We start from the raw sequence: 12,467 nt of genomic DNA, 5'->3' as shown, positions 1-12,467 counted from the left end.
TTAATTTCCTTGAACTGAGTTCAGCTATTTCTTCAAAATATCTATCATAATTTGAGTTAATAGATGCCTTTTGTGATTATGTAGAAATAGGTTATATGTCTGACACATACAACTAAATAGTACTGAGAAAAATAAGTATCTTTGGACACCTTGATTTTTGCTGTCTTATTGATCTCTCTTGCCTGGCCCTCCTAGAGTCCCCTTGCCCCAGTGGTACCTACAAATTTTGTGGTTCTTTTCCATCATTTGCTTCCCTGTCATTCTTCTTAACCATCTCATATTTATTTTTTATTATACATTTTTTGGTACCTCCTTTTATATGATCTTTTAAAGTTTATTGGAAACAGTTTGTGCCACAATAGCATTTATTTAGTTGCCTTCTTTTCTTTATCAAGACTATCTCAAAATTCAAGTCAGAATCAAAATTCTCGAGCTTTGCCCATGCCTCCTGAGATGCCTTCCCTTTAGATCCTCATGTGGTGAACTATGCAGTTATTCTCAGAACTTCTGAAATGCACATTGCTAATATCAAATTGGGTAGCACTCAGCCTTCAACAGAATTACAAATACCAAAATAACAAGGTCACTGTCTCCTAAGTGTCCTGTCAGTTACAGTCTTCCTTTGTTGTTAAGAATTAGATTCCGAGTAACAACTTCAATCGCCACTTTATCTTCTAGGAAGTGAATTATTGGAATATCTCCATACTCAGTAGTATGCCTTTATTAATGAGTTCTCAAAGAGTCTATTGTATGTGGGTAGGAAAAGGATGTGAGAGCAGGAATGGTAATGTTTGCTGGAGATTTGGGGAAAATCCCGTTGGCATCTGGACTAGGTACCTGAAAGCATTTCTCTGCTCTGCTGCACAACAGCAAGGCCATGACCAACATCTTGTAGCTTCTAAGTCACACTGTTTCTTCTAATTTGCTCCTATAATTTTAACTATTTCCCTTGTCCTCAATATAGCTGCCACTGTAAAGTATCAAAAATGTACTTCTGTAAAATGATTTGCATGCATGTGTGAATATACATCAAATTAACAAATATAGTTTTCCCTGGTAGGTTTGGGGAGAAAATAAACTACAACTAGCCTTAATTACAGTTGCTATAGAAACTTATTTGTTGTCATTTCTGAGTTAAGTTTTGGACAAGAGAGCTCACTTTGCAATTACTGTAATGTGATTATAAAGTGATCTTAGAATATTTTTAATTTTTATCAGTCTGTGCTGGAAATCATTTGTGCTGGAAAAATAAGCAAATAATATTATAATTATAATTATAATTTTATTTTATGTGTTGCATTGATTACTGGAAGGAATGTTGTCAAAAATAAATATTACAAACAACTAAGATCTCATGACATACTTGTATTTAAATGTGCTGCATAAATGTATACCCAAAAAAAGCCTAGTTATGCAGCATTTTTCAAGGACAGAAAATGACAATGAACTATGATATTCAGGTGGTCTCATATTTCAAGCATAGAATTAACTTATTAAGTTAAAGAGAGCATAATCTTTGTGGCTATAGGCAAAAAGATGATCAAAATGTTGGGCAACCTTTCCTTTCACTGCAGTTGTGACTATATCTTTGTTCACCTTTTTTGAGGGCAATTTGGTGATTATTCTCTTTACCACATGTATAATGATGATTATATATATATATATATATATATATATATATATATATCAAATATACACATACATATCTATCCTTTTTAATTCTTACATCCTTTGGTCTAGTAATTTCAATGTCAGAATCTAGCTTTAAGAAATAATGCTGAACATCAATGAAAATGTCCGAGTAAGAAACTCCAAATTCTACCCTTTCCTAAAAGCAACACAAAAATGGGTAAAAACTCTCACAGTCAATTTTTCTGGAGGAAAACTAGTTCTGGCAAACTATGTGGCTGAGACTGAAGTCCCTGAGGACTTGACCAGACACTCAGGCGTCCCGCCCTGGAGTTAGATATTTCTGATGGTGAACGATGGAGTGCAAGCCTGGATATGTCTCTGTGGCATTTCTAGGCAATGGGAAAGCAAAAGGCTTCCTCAGAGGCAGACACGGACCCTTCAGACTGTGTGCAGTTGCTATACAACAGTGATGAGCACACTGCATGGTGACAACAGCACGCATGAGTTCCTTCTGCCTTGTGCTTGGAGGAGGCCTGGCCCCCTTTGGTATGAAGAAGTCCCTGGATTTCTTTGAAATTGTGGCTAAAACAGGCCTTAAGGAAGAGAGATAGTGAATTCTCTGCTAATAAGGGTAGATATATCCTCAAGTGTCTAATTGGAAAAATGAAGCTGACTCTACTTACAGTCTAGCTGATGAAATGGGCCATACCCAACTGCCCATATCTGATAAAGCTTCCTTGAGAGGACATTATAAATATGACAATAAGAATTAGGAGGAGGAACAATAAAATAGATACACATTCCAGATGAATTTTGTTTTAATTTGCCCACTTAAAAAAGGACTCATGTATTTTATAGCACTAATTCACTGACTGCAGCAACACAGCAAGGTCTGGAGGTCTGCTTAAACTCATCATGGCTCTGTAATGAAATGGAATATTCCCCAGTGGAATTCAGATCCTTATACCCTAAGTACAACAATCTGAACTAGGAGTAAAGGGTCTGTTAAAATTAGATCACGGTGGTAAATTTCAAAAATAGAACTAGAAATAAATGACACTCTGCGTAAGTAATAGTTGAATCGACATTATTTTAGAGAAAGAATGCCTTACATTTTGCAAAAGGATAGCACGAATGTTAATTTCCTCAATCAGAGAAGTAACAGCTGACATTACAGAGTTAGTGATGATGGCGTGTTGGTGGTAGTGGCCTCATGGATCATCACAGCTGCAAAAATTGCAAGTCACAGCACACAGTCCTTTCATTTTTTGCAAAAGTGTACTTTACTTGGTTGTAAAATATTCAACGTTCTTAAGATTAAATATCTGAATATTGTTTCTGAAGGAGCAGCTGTCACCTTAAATCTAAAGTCTAGTTTGTTTACTGACTGTATTTTATATCCTTTAGAAAATGACACAAAATGGCAATGAAATCATTGTAAGTATTCTACAGGGGAATATAAATACTCTTCGGTTACAGTGTACGTATCTTTATACATAACTCCAGTTTATTTTCCTTGAAATTATGTTAAATATGTAAAAAGCCTTTTCTCATAAAGGTAAAAATGCTGGATGTTTTCTTGTTGCAATTTAGCATTAGTGTCAAGATTGCTTCAGATCCTGCAACAGTTTCAGTCTTTTAAGTGTCATTCAGCATTCTGTATGTGATTCTGCACATAAAATAGACGTATGTAATTTTATATCAGTGTTTTAGAAAGTGTGAGATTGAAAATAATGTATAGGATACAAGTATGTAAAAATAACTGACATTAAGCAACTGGGTTTTACATTGTTCTATCATATTATCATTAAATAATCTTGAGAGGTAATTATGGAAGAATTTGTTCTGTAAGCTAAAAAGAGAAAAGCTAATACTCCAAATCTATGGATTTTTACAGAGAAGAAATCAATACATTGGTAGATAGTTTTTAGATTAATATTGATACAACTACAAAGAGCACCCAAGTATTTTCATGATATTTCTGTATGTAATTATAAGGAAAATAATTATATTAAGGATGTTGTCACTTATTCGTGTTTTTTTCATGAGTGAATTATCTTTGACTTTTTAAGAAATCAGTCTCAGGCAGCCTTGTCAAATGGAGTCAAGATAAAAATTACTATCAGTAGGATCACAGCATATTCTAAAAGTGTTCATTTCAAGTACTGACTTTTAGATGCATGGATTTAAAATACATTTATAATGCAAAAACTTTCCAACTTTATAGTAACAAAATGCATAATTAAAGAGAACCATGAAAGATATTTTTCCACATTTAGAAGATGTGGTTTCCAAATCCAATTCAATAAGAGATAAAAATATACAGAATCAAAAGTGGACATATTTTTATTCCAGGTAAAATATTGAACCTTTATTAACTGTACAATAAAGATTACATTTTTTTTTTAACCTCCATAACTGTTAGACATTTAACCCTAAGTTAATACGTCAAGGCTTATTTTTTAAACTGCTTTTTTACACTTAATATGCCTTTTAAAACATTGCCTATGGCTGACAATCCCAAGAAATTTTTTTCTCCACTATAGCATATGCATATGTATTATTTCTGCTAGATATATGAATACAATACTAAAACAATATTTTCTATGTCTTTCATAAGTTCCAATTATTTAGAGAGTCAAAAGAAATCTAAAACGCTGAGGATTATTAACTACTTTCAAAACTCTGTATTTGATCATTCTTTTTCTTATATACACAAATAAAAAATCTGAGGTCTGTGAAAAAGGAGAATTACTAATAAATGATAGTCTCAAATTATAAATACAAATGAAGTTTAGAGACATTTAGTATTTTATAAGATTGGACAAGAGCAGTTATTTTAGAAAAAAATCTACAGAATTTCTAACATACTTCTAAAAATCACATCTCAGTATATAATAAATAGTCTCAAAACAGTTCTTCATGATTTTCTAAGGAAATCAAACATGGTTATACTAAAATTAATTTATTCACTAAGTTATTCATAAGTATTTTGGCCTTATGATTGAAATAGTTTTTAAACAGCAAATAACTACATTTCCTGAAAACATATGAAATCTTTTGTATTTATTTTTAAATTATAATGTACTAACCTAAAAAAAAAAAACTGCTATTTTCCTCTTATAGGTTACCAATAATATATATAAATGATAAAGCAAGCCTGAGGAGAGAATTACCTGACTTACTTTTTTGAAAGGCAAACCATTTCATGGCAAGTTACACAGATGATTTATTATGGACAAATAAAATAACTTATTTGACACATATATATGGAAATAATAGTTTTTCAAGTAATTTTTAAAAGGAGATAAATTCATATATATATTTGAATTATTAATAAGTACATCTATTTAAATATTTTCATGAGAGAAAAATGTAAGTGATATTATATTCTGATACTAATCTGATAATTAAATTCATCTTTGCTTTTGCATTCTGTTTTTTTAAGAAATTGCTTATGATAAAATCTACATTTTTAACTATAACAAAATGAGGACCCTGCACAGTTCACCCAATAGCCAATCATTCTTAGTAAAAGGAAAACAGCATCGGGACATCATGTTTAAAAATCAATCAAAGTGTCAACTGTTAAGTTTGAGTCTGAAAACCAGAAATGAAGACATTACTGTATTTGATATTTTTAGCACTATTTCATGCAGACCCAAACTGTTGCTATTACTACTTCATTTTAACATATATTTTCCAATATTGCCGTGTCAGCAAAGTGCCAGAGGACGTACTGCCTCTTTTTCTGCAAGAGTTGTGCACGGAATGCAAAGTGTTCTCAGTCTGGAGAATGAAAGCATGACTTTCTCTCATTCGCATAAATCAATTTATTTTACTGTTTTCTTTGGGTCAGCCTAAAACGACGGGCGATGAGAAGCACAAGGCTGTTTTTTTCCCCCTCCCATGTGCAGAGCCTTTCCACAAAAGGAAAACACTGAATGAAGAAATTTCCCTCTGAAAATGTAAAATCTCATGAACAATTTATCTACATTTAATAAATGTTTTCTATAGATTCCAATTTTTTTTGTAGTTCCCTATTGATTTTCTTTCACACTATTCTCTCTCTCTCTCTCTCTCTCTCTCTCTCTCTCTCTCTCTCTCACACACACACACACACACACACACACACACTCCTCAAACTGGTCATCCTAGAAGATGGTTATGAGAATTTCCAAATACTAAATCATCTTTTCTGAAAGCCATTGAAACAGAAGAGTTAACGATGAAAACTCGCAGTTATGTGTATGAAGTTCGCCCTGCAGTTCATTGATTCGAGGACAAAACATGATCCCCCTGTCCCCATTTATTCAAGGCTTCGTGCCCGCTGGCGATAGAGAGTCGGCTTCATCTGCTGTCATCTCTTTGGGGGGAACAAGGTGAGGTCCAGTCCCTCCACATCTGCTCTGTGCACTGTGTGGTCACTCAGTCCCTTGAGTACAAGAGAAATCCAGAGGCTGAGGAAAACCCAGCTAATAATAAAATTGTGTTTCCATGCTTCGTTTTTGCCTTTCTTTCCTGCTGCTTTCTATCAGCAGAGCACTTAACAATCACTAATTGGTTAATCTGTTATTTAGGCAAATTTTAATATTCTCATTTTGCAGACAAGGAATCAGGCTTCCTGCTGTGTATCTCCTGGCTCTGGGTAAGGAACTCTTCAGATGGGAGATTCAAAGTAGGTGAGCCCGTCCTCGGGAGGCCGCGCACTTGCCTGGGGCCGCGCAGCAGGGCCGCGCGGAGCCTCCGCCGGAGCGCAGGTTCCTGACTCCCACTTCTCCGCTCAGACCACCAGGCGACATCGCCTCTAATGACAAAACCCCCTTTTCCCATTCCACCCAACTAATGCTCCAAGGACTTTCTTAATTGCGACGGATACCCTGGGATTGAGAAGCTTATTTGTGACTTGATGAATCTGCACTAGTCTTGCCTGGGTTTCTAGGTTTTGTAGCACTAAAAACTTTAGAGTAACTTTGTACTTTCCAAAAAAAAAAAAAAAACCCTCAAGATATCCCTACCTACTGAACAGACACAAAGTATTGTCTACTGAGAAACTCGGTAATGGCTGATCTCAGAGAAGCTGATGCAAATGGAATTAAGAGGATGTGCTCACTGCCTGGCAGACCAATGACCATTTCCGACAAACGTGGAGATTTAATATTTTAGAGCAACATATGTACAACACACTAAGGGCCTTGCCATCTTGGGTCGTAGACCTGGATGAAAAAAACTAGCCAATCCATACCCACAGGAAACACTGTTTGTAACACATCTTCTATTTCAGACGCATGAAATCTGCCCTCGTTGGTGCAGAAATCATTCTTTTCCAAAAGCAGGGCCTTCCACAAAAATAAAAATTTAAAGATCATTTGCTGAAACTCAAATTGCTAGGGTTTTATTGTGAAAAAAAGAAAAGGTTACTATATGACCTATATTTCATATTAAAGTAAGGAGAGGCTTAGAAATCGCTCTTGTCACAAGTCTGTGCTAAAAGCAAAAGGAACTTAGATAACCCAATACCCTATTTAATTAAAACCCACCATAAAACTTTTGAGACTAAAGTTCAATTTAAAAGAGCAAAGCAAAATTTTATTCATTTTCTTTCATATATTTTGCGGTATGTAATTTGTAAATAAATTAAGCCCAGACACAGCTGCCTATTTCTTCCCATATCTGCATATTTAATCAAAATGTGGCATGCCCTTACAGGTAATTCTAAGTGGCCTAAGTCATTTCCTAGGTGTGGGTTCCCTCGATCACATTGTGGGCATTACTGGCAAGGATATTGTGCTGCTAATTATCAATCATGCAGCACACTTTGTCATTTAGAAATTCAACGCATTGAATAGATTTCCTTGAGTATCAACAACATGCCTAGGACAGAAATAGAGAATTCAATGGTAGAAATTAACTGAATCCTAGTAGTTGACTACTTATAAACCATCATTTCAAAAGTCTAATAGATGTTGTTTTAATCCAGAAAGTAAAGTCTACCTAGGTGCTGAAAGTTCTTTACAATGCATCATCTTCGGGAAAGATAATACGTGAATTTCATTCCTCACTGAGCTTGCAAAAGACCAATCCCTTCCAATTTCAGGTCTTATAGCTCGAAAGGTCAATAAAAGGCCTGGTGGTACCTGTTAGGGGTCAGGGGAGATATAAAACAGAGTAGGGAGATCGTTGAATAGCCAGACAGGAGGCTGAGAGAAAATCTGCCTAATCTTCAATAGGCTCTGGTATTATTTCGTGGTTCCTGCCTCCAGGAAACACAATCCAAGGCTGGAAACAAGTTCAGAAAGGATAAAGAATAAAATCTAGTACATGCGTTAAGTGTTAGAGAAGGTTGGTTCAAAATGGATTTCATAGGACAGAAGGCAAGTAGCGTAAACACGAACACGTGAGTGGGTAGTGTTCAGACTGCAGTCCCAGGAGTGAGCAGGATGGAGCATTGGCTGTGACCTGAAAGAGGGGGAAGCTGGCTCAGTATTTGCTGGAATATTATTTGGGCAGAGGCCCAGGTGCATTCTCACCGTGATGAAAACAGGCAGTGTGGGTCAGATGGGTCAATAATATCTATTGCCCCCACACTCAACCCAGCCAGAAGGGAGTTTGCTTTATTTTTAGAATAATGTTACTATTAGTACTTGGAAAAAAAAATGTTTACAAGTTAAATAAATTCATGCATGATCCATATTACTTTAAAATCTTTATTGTACTGTTTTTAAGTAAGCTAAAAGTCTTTCACAGATGTTATCTCATTAATCTGCCCCAAATCCCCATAAGGCAGGTAGTATAAACATTCAAAACCCAGTTTTACAGATAAGAATGGAGGCAGACTTGTGGGAAATGACTAAGCCAAGGTTCTGAAGCAAATGCGAGAGTCAGTGGTTCGAAGAGCCCTGTCGATTGCTCTGCTCCTGAGACCAGGCCCCGAGCCTCCCACTCAAGCCCCACTGCCTACAAGCAACAAGATGTTCAACAGCCGAAGGGAAGGCACCCCTGGCATCCTGGCTTCTTGAGTTATTTCGGTGCATGGTGGGTACATGTATTTAAGCACATGCCTGTGCAAATTAAAAAAATAAATAAATAAGCAATGGCAGTTTTGTCCCACAAGAAGGTTTCTAAAGCAAATATTGCAGAAGTCTGAAAAGAATTATATGGAGAAGTACCAACAGCAGCTGTGACCCGAGCCCCCCAAAAATGACATCAGATGCAGCCACAGCTTTGCTACTTTTGCTACCTGCTACTTTGCTACAATACACGTAATTCCCTCTTACATCTCACCTCGGCATGGGCGAGAGGAGCTGAACTGATGCGAGATTGTAAGCACATCTGTGCTTTTCTGAATGGAGTGTCTGTGTGAATTATTCAAGTACCCAAACACTGTTGCAGACTGATACAGTAGAAAGAACTCCCTATCGCCAGACTAAGTAGGAAACAATGAGAAATTTCTTGCAAGGTTATATTCAAAAAACATTTTTATGAAGACACATTTTATCAGCTTCATAACAAATACAACAATAGCCAAAGTCCATAGGGGAATTGTGGTAGAAACAGAAATATTTTTATTCTGCAAGTTCTTACCAACTAATATTGTGCCACTGTTAAGTGATTTGCATGCCAGCAAGACCAGGAAGCCAAAACCCCTATGCATCTGAATTTTCCTTTTCCTCTACCCTTAATTTCCACCAAATAACGGGGACTAAGAATCTTTCCAGTTCCATGATGCAGCAGGACCACGTCTTTAATTTTGACATGCCTTGCAGTTTGGATTTTGAGAATATGGTGTCATGTGAGAGATTTTTTTTCCAGAGTTTATTCACATAAAGACTCTGACTTTTTAGGAGGAAACATGACTTCAAGGTATTTGTCAAATGCTACTTTAAAAAGTTTTTAAATATTTAGGGATAGGTTTTTTATTTGTATTTTTTAAAGATTATTCTTATAGAAAAGAAAAAGTGCCACTTTCTCATTTATTTTGTGTGACAACACTTAAGCAGAGGGCTGTGCACCTGACATGTCCATGGCCTCAGAGAACCCTTTCTCATTAACCTGCTGACATCTACAAACATTAACTGAGTCAAAGTCCTCACAGGCAGAATTCTGAATCATGCCCCTTGCTTCCTGCCTCACATAGCTATGTGCAGAAGCATTGTTTTTCCTTATGCCATACCTTTGTTTCTTTAGGAAGCAATAAAGTACATCTTCCGGGCCACTGTGGTATTAGAAACATTCATTACAATATGTCTTCCAAGTAATTCGAAGTCTTGAAATAAAGTATAAGCACACACACACATGCACGTACATTTGTGCACTACAACATGCACAGCATTTGCATGAAATGTTTTCAGAGATACATACCTCAATAATAGCACCACCAGGGAGCCTGAGGAAATGGCGGTAAAGCTCTCGGAACCCACTGGGATAAACGGTGTATACGGATACGTGAGAAGTAATATCTCCTGGACCACTTGCAGACTCAGAGATGTTTTGTAGATGTTGCGGGTCACAGCTGGAGATGCCGGACTTGACAGCATGGCTTTTCCAGGTATAATCATACACTGCCACCTAGTGAGACACCCCCCCAACCCCCCAGCCCCCAAAATGAAGAGAAAAAATTAATTAACTTCTGGCAAGAACATAACAAATTTTAAATGATTTTACAATAAATCTGAAACTCTCTGCCATCTGCAGTGCCTGAACTCCATTCCGTGCATATTTTTATGACATATATCTAAATAGTGAAGATAGAGAAATCCCCGGTGTGTGCTCCATAAAGTTAATTCTACACAGATGAATCTGTAATTGGTTCCCATATTAACCCATAGTAGGAAGATCAAGCAGGCTGCTACAATGGCAGTGTTGATTTTTTTTTTTAAAAAAGCTTCCGAATGGTTTTATGAATGGGTGTTTGTGCTTTCCCGTCCAAAAGCGATCTTTGCTTTTTGTTCCTTATGGACAGTGTGCTAAGTGCTATGTCTCTGGTATCCTCCAAAGAGTGTACAAGATAAAATAAAGACACATTGTACTGAAACGCACGGGGAAGTCATTTCACACGCTGCATGTGTTCACCTACGGTTTTGCCTTCGTGGCAACCACAACTCTTGTTATACTTTACCGGACTTTATTGTCTAGGATGATTTCTCAAGTCATAACTCCATTGTTTAATAAAACGTACCCTGTGGGGCCTTTGTTAATGTAAGTTGACTTATGAATGACTTGAAAAGACATTGTTCTGTTGCTGGTTTAAAATACTGGTGACGAAAATTAGGCTATTCTGCTCTAAGATATTTTTGAGGTTAGCAAACATTATGGAATCTAGATATCTTTGTTATCTTTGACTATGACCACTGAACTATATAGATGTTTTCGGTTTCCAGTTTCTGTCGGTGTTGATGCCGGTAGTCTCTGAAATAGATGAAGGATTTGATGGGTTTCTTCCGTCACGGGCTCTTTCTGAGACAGAAAACATTTATCTGTTGTTGTACTAAATCTGTATCAAACATTTTCTCCAAAACCGACTCCTCTTAAAATGATTTATGAATACTTTTAAACCTCAGAAATATGGAAAGATTTAATAATATAAAAGAAAGTTCTGGCCAATTACTATTTAATTCAAGTCTATAATTGACAAATTCCCAAGATTCTAGCTAGTGAATTTTTTTTTCTTTGAAAATAAAAAGGCAAGATTAAAATCTGGATGAACAGGTAAAGAAGTAGTAAATACCCTGAAATGGCTTGAATTAGATAAAAGATCAAGGTTTAATATGATGAAAAACCAAAGTTAACTGAGGACCACGTTGTGTTAGGTTTTTGAGACAATATAAACATGCTTCAGGAACTTACCGTCTAGTGGGAATTCAAAGGACCTTACTGAGGAGGTGAGGTTTGAGTTGGGTCTCAAAACCTTAGTGAAATTTTGTTCTTTTTTGTTTTCTATTTTCAAATGACTTACTTATTTTAGCTATTTTATTTCTTTACTTTCTTTCTATTTTATTTTGTATTGGTTTCAGTACACAGTTCAGTGGTTAAACAATCATGTACTTTACAAAGTGTTCCCTTCAGTATTTCCATTACTCCAACTGGCACCATAAATAGTTATCGCCATATTATTGACTACATTCCCTTTGCTTTACTTACATCCTGTGACTATTCTGTAACTACCGATTTGTTCTTCTTAATCCCTTCACCTCTTGCACCTAGTCCATCAAACCTCCTCCCCTCTGGCACTCACCAGTTCGCTCTCTGTGTCTATAAATCTGTTTTAGTTTTGTTTGTTCATTTACTTTGTTCTTTAGATTCCATACCTAAGTGAAATCATATGGTATTTGTCTTTCTCTGACGGACATTTCACTCAGCATAATACCTTCTAGGTTCATCCACACTGTTGCAAATGGTAAGATTTCATGCTTCTCATGGCTGAGTAATACTCCATTTACCACCACTTGGCAGGTTTCAGAAGGTAAGAAGAGTCGTTAAGTGCTTCTGCAGGACAGCAGTGCTCACCCAGCACTGAGGTGCAAAGTGCACAGCAGCTCAAGGGCCAACGAAAGGTGCAGGGATCGAGGGAGAGATCAGAGGACCAGGGTGTGAGGCTGAACTATCATTTGGTATTGAGAAGATGCTGCACACTGTGCTAGGTATTTTGGATGGAATTCATCAAGGGGAGAAGCTGCTGACAGTTTTGACCAGAAGAGAGGCTTGATCTGACTTGTGTTCCAGAGCAATCGGTGAAGACAGTGTGAGAGTAGACCAGGAGATTGAGAGATTAGCAATAACCTCACCAAACACAGATGAAGAGATCCTGCATCTGAGCAGTGGGAGTTGGATTGGAG

General features: G+C 36.6%; 1 protein-coding gene and 1 pseudogene across 1 annotated transcript in view; both read right to left on the bottom strand.

The window, feature by feature from the left end:
* Positions 1-6,434, bottom strand: part of LOC118626219 — a 30,999-nt pseudogene extending 24,565 nt beyond the window's left edge.
* Positions 6,435-9,679: 3,245 nt separating this feature from the next.
* The window catches only part of OFCC1 (orofacial cleft 1 candidate 1), a 345,526-nt gene continuing 342,738 nt past the window's right edge, over positions 9,680-12,467 (bottom strand). The window contains exons 21-22 of the mRNA XM_036255603.1: positions 9,994-10,200; positions 9,680-9,694 (exon numbers count right to left, since the gene is read on the bottom strand). Of these exons, the coding sequence (XP_036111496.1) occupies positions 9,680-9,694; positions 9,994-10,200 (222 nt within the window). The remainder of the gene's footprint in view (positions 9,695-9,993; positions 10,201-12,467) is intronic.

Source organism: Molossus molossus, unplaced genomic scaffold (assembly GCF_014108415.1).
Source record: "Molossus molossus isolate mMolMol1 unplaced genomic scaffold, mMolMol1.p scaffold_m16_p_12, whole genome shotgun sequence".
In the NCBI taxonomy this organism is placed as follows: Eukaryota; Metazoa; Chordata; class Mammalia; order Chiroptera; family Molossidae; genus Molossus; species Molossus molossus.
Note: the sequence above shows the minus strand (reverse complement) of the source record. Positions and strands in the feature narration are given on the sequence as shown.